Source organism: Acanthochromis polyacanthus, chromosome 18 (genome assembly GCF_021347895.1).
Source record: "Acanthochromis polyacanthus isolate Apoly-LR-REF ecotype Palm Island chromosome 18, KAUST_Apoly_ChrSc, whole genome shotgun sequence".
In the NCBI taxonomy this organism is placed as follows: domain Eukaryota; kingdom Metazoa; phylum Chordata; class Actinopteri; family Pomacentridae; genus Acanthochromis; species Acanthochromis polyacanthus.
Window position 1 is genome coordinate 14216209 of NC_067130.1, and position 16574 is coordinate 14232782.

Genomic DNA, 16574 nt, shown 5'->3' on the forward strand with positions numbered 1-16574 from the left:
ACATAACAAAATATATCTGCCTTTTTGCTGTTTTTTTTTTTCTTTCTAAATGCTTGTTGTTTTTATGTGGTCTTTCTGATTATGTTCACAAAGGGATTAGAAAATCCACCGTCTTTGGTGGCCAAGCGACCACCAGTTGTTTAATGAGTCCATTTTATGATTTCTTTCAGATGATTCAGAGGGCCCTTATGAATACTGCTGCCAACTAGAACTAGACCAAGGATAAGCCTGGTGATGGCTCTGTTCTTTATCCTCATCCTCAAGAAATCCAACGAAAACCTCAAAACTAACAAATAACCAACACTAAAGAAGTAAAAGGCTCAGCGTGTCGGCCAGCTGAAGCTCAAATCAGTCCCTCAACGGACACAACAATGATCAGGATCTGGAAAGATGAGATCTGGGTCACACGGTAACATCAGGAGCTCTTAATAAGATGCTGCTCCTGCTAATATCACGGTGTGCTTCAGATCTCATCTTTCCACATCCTGAATGAACTGACAAATATTGATTGTACAATTGAAGCACGATTCATCTCTGGCTCGGACGTCAGTTAAGTTTCTAATTGCTTTTCTTTGTTTGTTTTTTGCAAAAATTCAGATAATTTCATTGTAGGACTTGGTCTTTGGTGGAATGTGTTGGCAGTTACAGAAATACAGATTATGATCAGACATACCTTTTAAATATTTGAGAATGAATGCAGCCTGTTAGCATACAGTATACAATGGAAGTGAATAAACCTTTCTGAAACATCACTGAAATGTCAAATGATTTTTAACTGTATCGCCTCAAAACCAGGCAACAAAAGTGAATACAGGTTACATATCCTGTGATCACTGAAACAAAACTGAGTACATTTCTATTTGCATGAACATGGTTGCAAAATGGCCTGTGAACACCAGAGGTTTTGCAGCTTTGCACCTATGCTCTCTTTGCATGTCTGCATCATGGCTCCACACTGAACTAAAAATTGTCGGAGGACCTGAAAAATCTGATCGTGACACTTCACAAAGACAGAAACAGACACAGGAAAATTGGTGACCAAATAAAAGCCAGTGGAAATACAGCAGTAATCAGACATAGAACGAGCCATAATACCACCAATCAGAGTGCAAATGATACCATAGACAGCAACTACATTCACAATTTAGCTATTAATAACAGATGCGCCAATGTTTTAGACTTGGCGCACAAGTTTTCAGTGGAAATCTATGTTTCTATGGCAGCTCAGACACTGTTAAGTATAATGCAAATCAACTTCTATAAACGGTGTCCAATAAAAAAATACTGGCTTAAAACTGCAAAAAACATTAAATAAAGCCTGATAAATTCTGGGATCACATACTTTGGTCAAGATAAATATATTTGCCTCAGACTAGGTCGAGCATGTATGGCATGAACCTGGCCAGGACTACCACAGTGAAGGCATAGTGCTGACAGTGAAGCACAGAGCTGAAAAAGATGATATGGGGTTCTGAATGCTAAAAGTGTTAGGGAGATGACATTTACAGATGGCACTATGAACGGCTGTGACCAAAATACTGGCTGACAAGAAGACTCTCAGTCTGCAGAAGATTTACAGAAGAGGAAGGAAGAAGAGTTTTTAAAGAAGAGAAAAGGGAAAACTATGTGGCCTGACTTGAATCTGATTGAACTCATTTGCAATACGTTAAAGAGGACGGTAGAGAAAAGCAACCCATCCAGCAAAGAGCAGCAGAAAAAAAATCTCTGAAAAATGTCGATACATCTCTCTAGAAATTTGAATGGTTGAATCCGTCAATAAAGTCGAAGATTTTGATGCCAGCAGTGAAAGTATTAAATGTGCTGCGTATAGTTCCTACTGCATTTTTAATACAGTACATCCAAACTGTTAGTTTTTCCTTTTATGCATGAACAAATACCCTACAGTTCAACTGAGAAGTAGCACAGTTACTCTAAGGTGACTTTAATATGACATTTGTTTAATTTAGTGATTTAAGCACACTTACTGCTGCCGTATATAATATGACCATTCTTTACTATTAGAAAAATCTGGAGGTGCTGATTGCTGCACAGCATGTATGTGAGCAACTCCTGCAATGCAAATAATGATGTAAAATACATGATAATGTTGTAGACATGAAATAACAGCCTGTGAAGGGGGAAATCAGAGGTGAAATCAAAGACGAGCAATAACTGCTTTGTGGCTGTTTGCCATGTGGCCACTGACTGATTCGCATTAACATCACCTGCGGCTAGGACAAATCCAGCCATGCTGACAGCACCACATCAATATATCCGTTTATACAACAGCAACACTGCCAATGACTACACTAATGACTTGAACTGAAGGCATCAGGCCATCGTCCCACCCACCCAGAAGTCATGCTGATGGGAGCAGCAGCTCTAAGAGCCCTCAAGAGTGGGCAGATGCTGCAGTGAAAAGCCTTAGATCACAGAGCTCAGCAGCAGAGTGCCATGCATCAGCTGCTTTAATAGACAATTAGTTATGTATCAGGGAAAATGGGAGGATGGGGCACAGATGGAGAGACTAGAATCAGAGGGAGACAATAAATTTAAATAAGGATGTTTGGATAATCATCCACACAGACTTCAAGTTACTTCCAAAGAGGCTGACAAAGTCTCACGTTTTTAAAAAAAAAATCTATTACTATTAAGTGGGCTTGAAGAATGTTAACTTTTGCTCGAGCTTCTGGGAGGGTTTGTAAGTGTATGCGCCATATACATCTGGATGTTCACTGTCATCAAAAAGTCCTGTAGTTCTCTAGGAGTCTTTTTTTTTAATGTACTCAAAACCTCAGTACCAGCTCCAACTCAAATTACTTCAGTAAATTTAAAGCCATTGAAGCCACCTGCTTAACACTGTGCAGGTCCTGCTAGTGTCACCAAAATAGCTTTTACCTGTCTGGGCTTGAGCAGGGAACTGGGGGTCTGGGGATGTCTAGCTGTGTCTGACGCTGGAAAGTTGGCAGCAGATTCTGCGGGTCCTGAGGGACGAGGCCTCTGCGATGTTAATGCACATTCTGTGGACGCTCGATTGGACTGGGAATTGGAGAGTTTGAAGGCTGGGCAGATCTTAGGCTCTCTGTCATCTTGCTCAAGCCAGTCTTGAACAGCTTTTGTATTAGGGCTGCATCGAACAAATGTTTTCATTTTTGACTAATCTGTAAATTTTTTTCCCCCGATTAACTTGTTTAGTCTGTAGTCTTGTTATGTTCAGGATGGAGTCCCTTATGTGAATAGTTTGGTTTCGTGTAGCAGCAGCAAATAATCGATTATTTGTTACCACTTTATTTGGGGTGTGGCCAAGAGTTTTGACCTGCTGGAGGAGGCACTGTTGCTGCTATGGTGGGATGTATTTGAGCTGCAGTAATTTTTGGTAGCTGGCACGTGTTCAAAGTAGCATCCGTATGGATACTGTAACTGACATTGTTTAAGAGTCCTTAGGTCACCATGACAACACAGGAAGTTGGTCATTTTATGATCATTAAGTATATTTTATTTTGAAAGCAGTGTTAGAATATTTGTCCTGCTGTGCGTTTGATCATTTTGTCCTGGCAAAAATTATTATTTTTAATCTAGTTTTTTGTTTGATTTATTTGTCCTGGTCGATAAAGTTGCATTAGTTGTCATGTGACTTACGCCACGGACATGAGGTGCAGCGCAGGAGAGAGACAGAGATCGGGCAGGTTCAGTCGCCAATTTTACATCCTGTCTGTTTTTATTTGTTTTCTGCTGGTCATCCAGGCGAATACGGTAATGATTAATTTTTAACAAATTTCAGAGAACTGTATATTTTGTTTAGAGAGAAGTGAGAGATAAAGGTGTTTGTTTTATTGTAATTTCATGATTCAAATGTGATATTAAGTTTGTGTTTATAGTTTTCACGGTGTACCACCAAGTGATATAACTTCTGTGAAGACTAAATCTTTTTGTGGACATTAGTACGAAGCGTGTACTCTTTCAATGACCAGCAGATACAGAAACCAGAACCTAACAATTCCCACCAGAAGACTTGCATTGTCACGAGATGATCAGCTTTACTTGATTAGTGTAGTCTGACATGACCACGACTATTTGATGGCTAATATTAGGTAGTGTAAATTGGCAAACTTCAGACACAAGTTGCTGCTGTTACAAATATTACAAAACAAAACGAAACAATAATTAGACTCACTATACACCTGTTTGCTACTGTCTTGTAATTCCCACTTGTGGCCAGAGAGGCTGCTCTGAAGCAAAAGTTTCGTAGGTAATGACAACACAAAAGACGCAGTAACACACAGCGTGATAAACACACACGCTGAGAGTGGAAATAAATTGAATGTGACAGTGCAGTCAAAAGCCTCTGAGGCAGTGACAGTAACACTGGTAGGCAGGTGGGAGTGGAGCCGTCTGCTCACCAGTCGCTGTGCAAGACTGACAGCTAACCTCTCAACAGTGTTTCTCAAACACACAAACACATGCACACACACTAATTCTGACAGTGGCTTCAGTCACATTCATCGCTGTGCACTGCAGCTCAACAAACGGCACAGAGCGGAGACAAACGCACATGTTCACACAGAAACAATCAATAGGACAGTGTGTGTCTGATGGGTTTTCACCCTCAATACCTCCAACATTTGTTTGCTTTCCTGTGTGGATTCCCTGCATGGTGCCCACCTCACCGTCATCACCTTCATCCCGTGGCCTCAAATTAAGACAATTCAATTCACTGGAATAACATCGCCACGCTCTCTAAGATGTCGTGTCAGGATGAAACAGGTTTCATTGCTGCCAGCTTTAGTGCACAACACACAATTAAGTTTCTGAAAGTGGACCGTGGAGTTGACACTGAATGACGTGACAGCGCAAGGTGGGAGTTGCCTTTGTGTTTGTGTTGTCTGTCTCTATCCATGAACGCAGATGCTGTCATGAAGTATTTTTTGCTCAATTGTGTGGATGAGTATTTCTGTAAATGTACGTCTCTGGGTGTGTGTTGGCACAAAGGATAATGGGAAACGCACTTGTGCTGGCGAGAGTGACTGGGGCATGTAATTTGAGCGGACGTCCACAGTGTGTGTGTAGCAGCAGGATATTGATTTTTCTTATTCTTTGGTGTATTTAGCAAATTAAACTTCCTACTTTATTTCTAGCTTGTTTCTATGTAACAAAAGAGCCCTCCAGCACTTTATAACTCTACGACACAAACATTTCACTGATTCTCTGTTCTCACTTGTTTTTGGGAGAACGTTGCCAACAAAATCTTATGATTCAAGACATTAGTCAAGATATCAAGACAACTACATTAGCAACCAAGGCAACACCATCTCCAACACTGGGATTCAGGTGAAAGCATCTCCACAAGTATCAGCACAATATAGCCATCACTACTTGGTTTGATTATCCTCTAACTGTTCCTTTAGCATCAGAACTGCTATATTGAGGAATACTTGGTGATACACAATTTATCTGCAGCATCACCAGGTGGTGAAAGTCTTCATCATGTCTTCCATCTATGTTCTTCTCTTTAACTGGGTTTAGGCCACGGTGGCTTTCAAGACATCTCTCTCCCCAGCAACATTTTCCACCTTCTCCCGAGGGAACCCAATGCAGTCCCAGGCCAGATGACATATGCAATTCCTTAAGAAAATTCTGGGTCAACCCCAGGATTCTCTCTTGATGGGACATGCCCGCAAAACCCACGGATGCCTGAACCACCTTAGCGGGGTACTTTTGACTCTACTCCAAGTTTACTCCAGATGTCCAAGCTCCTCACTCTGTCTCTAAGTGTTACTTGAGCCACTGTGCAAAGAAACTTATTTTGGCCATTTGTATCCACGATCTCATTCTTTTGGTCACTACCCAGAGCTATATATGTATATGTGAGGGTTGCAATGTAGGCTGACTAATAAATCGAGAGCTTTGCTTTTCAGCTTAGCTCTCTTCACCACGACGGTCCGGTACAACGCCCACATTCCTGCTGATGCTGCCCTAACCCATCTGTCCCTCTCACACTGCATTTTCCCATTACCGGTGAACAACATATCGAGATATTTAAACTCAGACTTTGAGGATCTGAGTCTCACTTTTGGCAGCAAACTGTCCCAGAGCAAGCGATATGTCGTGGCTTGATGGAAGCAATAGAGTCACATCATCTACAAAAGGCAGACACAGCTCTGAGGTTCCCAAATGATGCATCCTCCTCCCTCTGGCTGGTCCTTTACATCCAGTCCATGAAAATCACAAACAGGATTGGAGACAATGGGCAACCCCGCCGGTATCCAACACCCACTGGAATCGTGTTTGACTTTGTGCCGAGAAAACAGGCGTTCTTAGTCATTACATGAAATATGTCAATTTTGTACACACAAACTACTGATGGTACTTGTTTGTGGAAGTGTTGAGTTGTGATGAGGGCATACAGGACAACATTTTTACTGAAAACTATCATCATGTCTCAGAGGAAAAGAAAATTTGTATTTCAATATTGTAATCAGAAATCTCTTATTCATACAACTTCTTAAAGCAGAAATGTTATTATCAAGGGGAATGTAACCGGATTCTATACAGCTCTATGATGTCAGAAGTAGTTGGTGCGTATGTGGACCTCAGTGAATAATACTGGTACACAGCAGAGATACCTACTCTTATCAGGGATGGGATCAGCAAGTTCTGATTCTAGCGGAAAGTTGCTGACGAGGGGCGGCGGCGGCAGCGGCGTGGCGACTTCCAATCACTGGGCCGTTTACAATCGTCGTTAACAAGCTATCGTTAACGTCGTTACCATTAACAAGCTATCATTAAAGTCGTTACCATCGCGCGGGAGTATCAGCGACAATGAAGTGTTCAAACTTGAAAGGAAATCCGCGGATCCGCGGTAAATTCCCATCCCTGAAAAAAAGCGGAATTCCGCGAATTCGCGGAAAAATCACATCCCTGTCTTATTGGGAACCACTGGGGCTGCTTCCCTGCAGCCAAAAATAAAACAGACAAGGTGAGTCATGACTCTGCCTATGCTTGCCTCTGTTATTAGGAAGATCCAGCTTTGAATCAGTTGTGTGGAGACATTTGAAAACATCTTCAAAGCTTTGGAAAAACAGCAAATCCATGCCAAAGACATCAAAAGTGATTTGTGGTCGTACCAATGAGGTATACATTGTTGTCACTCAAATTTTTCTTTTTTCAGTGCTGGTCATTAATTCTGTTGACCAAAGTAGTTGTTTCTGAATAGAAAGTGCTGCAATACTTGTTTTAGATAAAGTTCCTGCTCAACCGTATTGAGATACATGATTTACAAGAAAAGCACTCAGAGAGCACAGTATTCCGCCAAGTCTGTTCATTCCACCATATGGCATTGTCAGAAATGCAGCATATTTTGACTTGCAGACAACTTGCATTCACAGTAAAGCTTCAAATGCCTTGCAGTACCACTGAATGGCAGCACTTCCTTAACCAGTTGCACATTGAGCTAGCCACAAGCTATCCTTCATCCTTCTTTGCAAGTCAAACAAATGTCACTGCAGGTGAAGTTCAAACAACCACTCTGCTTGAACCTAAAGTGTACAGCTCAGAGAGCCTTGAGCCCATCACCATCATCTCTGGTGGACACTGCTCTGCCCGCATTGACATCACACCTTCACAGACGCCACGACTGAAGCCAATTCATTGCCATGACAGAGCGTTTGCTGCTCTGCTCTAGTGAACTGAAGATAAGCATGCATTTAACTGATATCAGATTTGTGGAGAAAGCAAAATGTTGGGTAATTCGTGCCAATTCTTTTCACAAAATGTCGGGTGCTAAAATCGTTCCTCGACCAAACCAGACAGACACACAGACCCTGAGCATATAGATTCAGTCCTGTCAACACAGAAAGCTGTTTGTGGACTAAAAGGCATCAGACTTGAATTTCCACAGAGTCACAGACCCAACCTTTGCACAGGCCTCCCCCTGAGACACACAGCCCAAAACAGTGTGAACATCAGACTCCACAAAAACACTCTCCCTTGTATGCTCACACAAGCAATTATACTTCTTCTCCCACTGAAAAACAAAGACTTAATTTCACTGCAGAGTTAAGGACCAAGGAAAAAGTGTAAGCTCAGGGAGTGGTTATCCTCCCTGAGGTTTTTTCTGAAGATCAAACTGAATTTACCAAACCCTGACAATTAGTTTTCCATTATTAACTTCCTCTTCTAATAAACATAGCACACAGCCTCTTATTCTATCAGGAAATGTGAGATCTTGAACATTCATACTGGAAATTATTCTTTTTTATGCGACATGCTTTGGTACTTACATTTTCTTGATTAACTTTTGATATTCTAAGAGAGCTACTGTAGATGGTAATTCCGAATTAGCAATTGTTGCTTATTACTTATCATTTCTTATTACTTCTAATTCATCAATTAACTGGCCAACACCATTGAGGCTTCATCCTGAGTAACATAAACTACTCATCAAGCTTGTAGAAGAAGTTGTTAGTGGTTCTGTGTGGTAGAATATGGTACTTGAGGAGGTTTAACTAGAACTAATCTTGAATTAACTTCAACTTTGTTGTGGAAACCAACCACACTGTGTTAAGCAGTGTTGTTACAGACACTGGTAGATGGATTTTTTTGAATCTGGGTTGACCAAGGCTACCTTAGCAGTTATATTAGTAAAAGTAAAGAGACACTGAGTTGATCAAGAAAATGTTTTGACTGAAAAAATATTCTATTCATGGTTGAAAGACACCAATGCTGACTGCTGAATGCAGTGACAATGAACGTACCATTTAACTTCTTCTTTTAAAAAAAGGTTTCCTGTTTTAATATCACATTACAGCCACTTTTCTTCCTAACTGAATTCACATATTATACAAGATAGAGGCCTTATCAGGTCATCGTTAAAATGCAAGTCACATTAGACATTTGATGAAAAACAATTACGACAGATGCAATATTTTTTTTAATGACCAAAAAACTGAATCAATCACAATTCTAATAATCAGTTAGTTTGTTTAAGTCAATGTTTAGATAGAAATGGAGAACATTTAGTGGTTCTAGCATCTTGAATGAGATGATGTGCAGTTTGTCTCTGTTTTACATCATGGTAGTATCCCTCATGTTTAGATTAGACTTTGGTAGATTGTTATGGGAAATTGTTGCTACTAGATGACATTTCATTTATTTATCTATTGGTAAATCAACAATTGATGAAAAATCATTATTACTTGGAACAGCAGGCAAAAACAGGATTCTTGTTTTGTATTGGGCTCAAACTTCAGATGTTAAGATCTTAATATTTTCCTCCATTCTAATAAGATATCTACAGACAGGAGACAAATTAAAGGAAAGAAATAAATCAATGCCGCATAGCTCAACGCTCAACCCGTTGAGCTATACGAGTGCCTGCATTTGGTGTTTTGATGTTGATGGTGGAGTACGCTGTCTAACATGTTGATACAAAATCTCACATAGTTGTTAGAATGTGCTACTGAGAGCTGATAATTTTGAAAGCTTTAATATATGACTCAAATCATTCTCGTACTAATCAAAACATTCAGTGACCCCTCATGACCTAAGGACGGCGACATTGTCATCATGGCAGAGACCACTCCCAAAAAGATGAGCACTCAGAACAAATTTGTATTGACTTGCAGTGACTCTTCCCTCTCGGTCAAGTTCACCCAAACCATACCAGCAAAATACCCCTACTGCATAACAGATCAAAAATAAAATCCCCTCACTTTAGGGGTCAACAGTTTAAGTCCGTACCATTCTATTGATGTACCCCACAAGCATTCACCCACTTGACAAGAATACTGTAAAGAATGACTTATCTGATCTCATCACTTGTTTCTGTATCTCTGTAGACCAGTGCCTGCTGGTTTCTGCACCACTGAACTGTCAGATGTGGATTCATCTTTGTAATAAGGGTTTATGCCCTGCAGCCCAACTTTAATATACCTCTATGTAATTGTCAACAAGGTGTTGTTGCTGACATTCTTGGTTACCTTAGCAATAGTTGCACTGCTGTTTCACTTTACACATTGTCATCAAATGTCTGCTGTCAACCACACATTCTGACTCTTTTGACTGATGCATTTCCTGTAAATCTAAGATCAGATGCCCCCTTAGTCACTTTCAGCATCAAGTGAGGAGTCATTGTGACTGAAGCTCCTGCCATTTGTGCGGCAACAATTGAAAACCTTTTTAAAAGTTCCTAAGATCTTTTCCTCTTGCCATCGTAATACAAAATCAGAATAAAATGGGCAGGCTTTTCATACATGTTGCAGGGCATGATTTGATGTTGATTGCTTAATTGTAACAAGCATCACATCTATGTGGAAGCACTTCAATTTGTTATGCTTCTTCATTCATTTATTAAATTTTCACCTTTAATTTTCCTATTGTATATTTGTATCTTGTCTTTGTATCTCATACTTAATCCATCATGATGGATCACAAGGAGAGCCTTTGGTTTGCAGCATATCTGTGCAGGAAAAAAATACCAATTTCCATGTGAAGCAGTGACAATAAGGATGAGAGAACACCGCTGATCAAATCTAACAAGTCATATAGTACATGTTCAATTTGTAAAAAAGAAACAGTCACCTCATGACGTTCTGTGATGGACTCGCTTTGAATATGGAGGCTATTAGTGACCTCATCCTGCCTCACACTCCCGGTGCTCTCTCCCTCGTTTTCTCACCCCCACACAGCAGCATTGTGCATCGTGTCAGTCTGCTGGTGCTGATAGGCAGCATGTGGTTTCTCCTCAACACTAATCTGACGCACACGTGGTGCGCAGCACTCGTGGACAAACCCACAATATGTCTCTGGTAGGAAGTACGATCGCAGTGCGAAAACCCTAGGACTTCCTGTCCCTCTGGGCTATCGGGATGTACAGACTCAGCTCACAGTGGAGGGACGTACGCTCACACACACACACTTCCCCACAGCAACAATGACTCAACAGCTTAGTAATCAACCACAAAGACACACACCGTGTTGCAGCTTTACACCAGCAGCGTCAAAACAAAACAAATGAAGTTTGGAGGCTGGGCAGCGAGCAGCGTCTTGCATTAGTGTGAGCGCCTACTGTGAGCCACGCTGGCAAAGCACATCGCTGGACCACACCCACTACGTCATGACTCATCAGTCCCCCTCTGTTGTCCAACCATGCCAACAGAAAAAGGGGAAGGCAGGGAGATAGACAGACACAGAAAGGGAGGGGACATCATCATGAGAAGAATCAGTGGGGAGTATGAGGGAGAAAGAGGATGAGACACCCATGCTGAGACACAAAGGGAGCAACGAACAGATGAGTGCATTGTGGGTGGGACTCACCAGCTCGACCGAACCATAGTGTTTCCTGCTGAAGTCTCCACGTCTGCAGCCCAAGTCCTCTGAGGCAGAGCTGCAATACAAACGCATGGTCAGACACATGGCCTCCATTTCAGCATGCATAGAGTACATACATAAACTGTGACATGCAAAACAGGCAGCATCTGCTTTTCTCCAGTCTCGTTATTTATTTCACTCTGTCTTCTTGTTCATGGACACTGTGTTCACACTATGTCTTTCTCTCATGCCTTGTGCCTTTTCTTTTCCCTCTCTGTTCCTCTTGTCTGTGTCTTTGTTGGTGTGGTGGGGCTGCCGGTGGCATGGTGACTGGCCGGGAGTGGCGGCCAACCCAGTCCTGATTGAGATGTGGATTCTGATTGAATTAAACTCGAGTGATAGATGGGGACTGGCCAGGAGAGCTGACTGCTGGTCAAATAGTCAAATGCGCACAGGGCAGATGCAGTCATAAATACAATAAAAGAAACTTGCGTGTATCAGATACAGGTACGAAAACGTCATGGTAGCGAGACGTCTAACTGTTTTTCCACTATGAATAACACCAGGTCTTAAAAACACTAAAATGGAGACATACTGCAGCATTGCACAAGGAACACAAACAAAGGGTTTTCTTTCCTCTGGTTTCAGGTTAAGTAACAGTAAAAAACTACAGCTTGATTTCACCATTCTTACAATATCCCAATTTTTCCTGGTGTGTGGTTTATCGGTGGGTGTAGATTTAAATCCTGCTAAATTAATGCTGCCCACACCTCATTTAGGAAGAGGGCTGCAGGCAAACCTCTCTCTGCATCTACTCTTGCTCACTCCTAATCTCCACACTCAGACTTAAAGCTGCACTCCCACAAAGTGTGTGAGTGCTCACGGATGTCCCACTGTCAAATTGTCAAGTGCATGAAGGCTGTGATACTGACTTTTTGACACTACTAACCCTTTTCATAAGCTGACATATTTGCAGACTTTCCTGGGGGACTTCCCCACAGTTAATAGGAAAATTGGGGACATATATACAGAATATATGATGCTGAAGCATGGAAAATTTAAGAAGGAAACGTGCTAGGATCATCTGAAAATGACAGCATCAGGCTGCTCACTGTTGTGGTTGTTTATCGCACAATCGCAGAATTTTTTTTAGTACTTTCTGTCAAATGTCTGCATAGAATTTACAACTATTCTTGGTTTGGGGACTTTCAATAGTTTGCTAAAATGTAAATACCCTCTCAAGTCCCAACCAGTGAGTGATCAGCATGCAGATAATCAATTTGCAGATGTCCAAATTCACTTTTTTTGCTAATCTCAATGAAGTATTTCCAAGCAGTGTGTGCCAGTCCTCCATTTTATACCATTTTGAGCCCTCATGAACTCCAACACTCAAGCACTGCAGCTGTTAGTGAAGTCCGTGAAAGTTCAGTGGTCAGGTTTAAGGGTGGAGACTGGAGTGGACCTCTGTTCATGAGTGGCTGAGAAGAGCTCAGAAGAGGAGGAGCTCGCTCGGGGTGGGGCTTATCCTGTTGTGATATCACAACAGGCTGCAAACCTGAAAGCTCGATCAGACACATGCAATTTGATCTACAGAGAAGGGAAAGAAATGAGCGGCTGTTCTCTTCTCATGTTTTTTGGGTCTTTAGGCACACTAGCAAAACAAAAATGAGCTCATAAACAATGAAAAAATGGATTTACCATAATATAGCACCTTAAAGTTTTCAATAAAATTATCATAAGGAGTAAATAAAGTAGTAGTTTTCCATTTTGTGAAGCACACTAATTTGCCTTTAAGCTACGATGAGAAGATCAACAGCATTTTCATTTGTAGAGTTACATATAGAGCGAGAGGCAGCAGTCATTTAACTTAGCATAGCATAAAGACTGGAAAAAGGGGAACAGATAGCTTCCCAAAAACAAGATTTAATCTATATTTCTATTGAGCTGTAAACAGAAAAGATACAACATGTTCATTTGAGGCTTTCACAAATGTTTGTAAGCCGATTTTTTTGTTTAAAATTTGGGCAGACTTGCTGTTCTTAGTTGTTATGCTAAGCTAACTGACCATTATATTCAATATAGACACATAAGTTCAAAAAAGTAGGGGTTGTTTTGGTTGTTTTTTTAATAAGCCAGTGAGAAATTAATCTTCTTCTTTGATTACAGCTAGATCTTCAGGGGAAATGGGTCAGTCATTGAATTCTTTTTATATTATTATAATGTCAGCCAAGTGATATAATCAACTTGGACTCCTGTGAGTTGAAGGTGCCCTACAAAGTAGGCTGAACATGACACCAGTTTACAGCACAATGACCACAGAAGAACTTTGTTAAAGACTCAAGTCTGTGTGTAGTGGCAGCGAGTTGACACACAGTATCACTGAGCAGCCCATGTATCACTGCTTATCTTCAGTCATGACGATCATATTACGATTGATCCAGTCCTATCTAAGTAGAAGAATCACTGTAGAAAGCCTGAAATCTCACAGACGAATTAAGAAGAAAAAGCGAGCTGGGTCGAATTCGAAAACGATCAATTAATTGTCTATACGCAGCGGGCAGTGTTCTCAAAGCTCCCTTTTTAGAGCATTTTATTTCCTTGGAATACTAAATGTCACAAGATTCTGTTTAAATCCTATTAGAAACGAAGCCATTCACAAAGCAAAATCATTGCCAGATAGAAACGGAAACAGTAGGCCAAAGTAATTTCTCGTGCTACAAAGGTACACAGGGACTAAATGGGAAAATGTTACCAAAATGAGTTGCTTAAATGATTAGTACACTGATTATAAAAAGGGAGCGCGCCTGAAGACAGAAGGCATGGTATAAACACAAAAGTGCTGGTGTACCACTGGTGCATGGGAACACATCAGACATGCGGTCAGGATGCAAAGCTATTCCTATTACAAACCCACACACAGTGCTCACAGCAGTAAAAGAAGTGATATGAGACACTCAATGCAATATAGAATATAACTGCTGGGGAAGAATTCTGTGAGAATGTATTTGGTTGTCAAACAGGAACTGCATGAAAAGTGAGGTTTTGTCTCATCAGTAAACTGTAGTAGCTGACGGTATGACATTTGTTATAGCAGAAACACAACAAGCATTTGATTTAAGTTTAAAAAATATGCCTTCACATGTAGTTGTTTCAGGGGTTAATGAATATTGTGGACACCACAAATGAAGAAAAGCTTCCCAACACATCATGAGACAAAGTGAGAAGGCGAGAACACTCAGCATCTTTACAAATAGACAGAAATTTGTCCTAAAAATGCATAAAAAATGAAATTGCACATTGGAACAACGAGAGCCCGGCTGATAAGACTATTGATTTTGGTGACTGCTACTGAACATTAATATATCGACCAATGATGCTTACATATTTAAAAGAAAAAAATGATCAAGTCACTATTTGTTAACTTTTCAACAATGTATTTTACAAATGATTTAGCAACCTATGTACATATGTAGGAAGACACTGCTCGACTCCGCACCACTGTCTGCTTAGCTGTTGCGAATGCTCTGCTACATGTGCTGCAGACAGAGCTGAGAGGATAGTGAAGAACGGACTCAGAGCTGCTCTGCTAGACAGATGACCCTGTTTCTAAACTACCCCAACCATATTTCTCTGGAGTGTAGTTTGAAAAAGAAAGTTTAAAATATTAGCGCACCGATATGTCAGTGACTGGCCAATATCGGCCGAAAATATCAGGCAAACAATATATTGGTCGGGGTCAAGTAACAACTACTTATTAATGGCTTTAGGAAAACCATTGGGGGTTACCATAAAACACAGCTAATCACATCCAAAAAATTTTAAAAATTACATATTCTTGTATCTGTAATATCATCTTATATCTACTGAGACATCACCCTATTGCCTAAAACTTTTCTATTACCTATTTACTTTGTATATTTTTTTCCATCTTGTGTTAGTATGTATCACTGTACGTTGTTGTCTACGTATGACCGCCATGCTTTTTCCTTCCCCTGCCTCCCATCATCCCCCCACTCTGCTTCAATCTCCACCAACTCTTCCCTCCCCGGTCAGGTTTTTGTGTCTCTACAGAGGAGATGAAGGCAGAGTGAGGCTGTTAATACATAATGCACACTGAAGCTTAAAGGACGCATTTGTGCGTCTGTACTACAGGATGTATCCATCACTGCTTCCTTGCTTACTCTCTTCCTTCCTGTATCCTTGTCTCCTCTGCTCTGAGGTGATTAGGGTGGTGCTTCATCACAACATGTACACCATCATAGCTTCTATCTTTATGTGATTCTCCCTCTTTTTTTGTCTTTTTTCTCACTTTTTCTCTGAGAAAGAGGTCATGAAAAGGGCTACACACGTGGACAAAATTGTTGGTACCCCTCAGTTAAAGAAGGAAAAACCCACAATTCTCACTGAAATCACTTGAAACTCACAAAAGTAACAATAAATAAAAATTTATTGAAAATTAAATAATCAAAAACAGCCATTACTTTTGAATTGTTGATTAACATAATTATTAAAAAAAAAAAAACTAATGAAACAGGCCTGGACAAAAATGATGGTACCTCTATAAAAGATTGAAAACTATTTGACCAGAGTGACATGATTAACTCAGGTGTGTCATTTAATTGACATCACAGGTGTTTCCAAACTCATAATCAGTCAGTCTGCCTATTTAAAGGGAGACAAGTAGTCACCCTGCTGTTTGGTGAAAAGGTGTGTACCACACTGAACATGGACAACAGAAAGCGAAGGAGAGAATTGTCCCAGGACATCCGAAAAAAAATTATAGACAAACATCTTAAAGGTAAAGGCTATAAGACCATCTCTAAACAGCTTGAAGTTCCTGTGACAACAGTGGCTCATATTATTCAGAAGTTCAAGACCCACGGGACAGTAGCCAACCTCCCTGGACGTGGCCGCAAGAGGAAAATTGATGACAAATTGAAGAGACGGATCGTTCGAATTGTATCCAAAGAGCCCAGAGCAACCTCCAAAGAAATTAAAGGTGAACTCCAAGGCCAAGGTACATCAGTGTCAGATCGCACCATTCGTCGTTGTTTGAGCCAAAGTGGACTTCATGGGAGACGACCAAGGAGGACACCACTGCTGAAAAAAACTCATAAAAAAGCCAGACTGGAATTTGCAAAAATGCATGTTGACAAGCCACAAAGCTTCTGGGAGAATGTCCTTTGGACAGATGAGACCAAACTGGAGCTTTTTGGTAAGGCACATCAACTCTATGTTCATAGACTCAAAAACCAAGCATACGAAGA

At 40.7% G+C, this 16574-nt stretch overlaps 1 protein-coding gene across 3 annotated transcripts in view; it reads right to left on the reverse strand.

Annotated features, from left to right (window-relative positions):
* The window catches only part of garnl3 (GTPase activating Rap/RanGAP domain like 3), a 95455-nt gene that overhangs the window by 52569 nt on the left and 26312 nt on the right, over positions 1-16574 (reverse strand). For all 3 annotated transcript variants that reach the window (XM_022219400.2, XM_022219394.2, XM_022219405.2), the window contains exon 2: positions 11314-11383. In XM_022219400.2, the coding sequence (XP_022075092.1) occupies positions 11314-11383 (70 nt within the window). The remainder of the gene's footprint in view (positions 1-11313; positions 11384-16574) is intronic.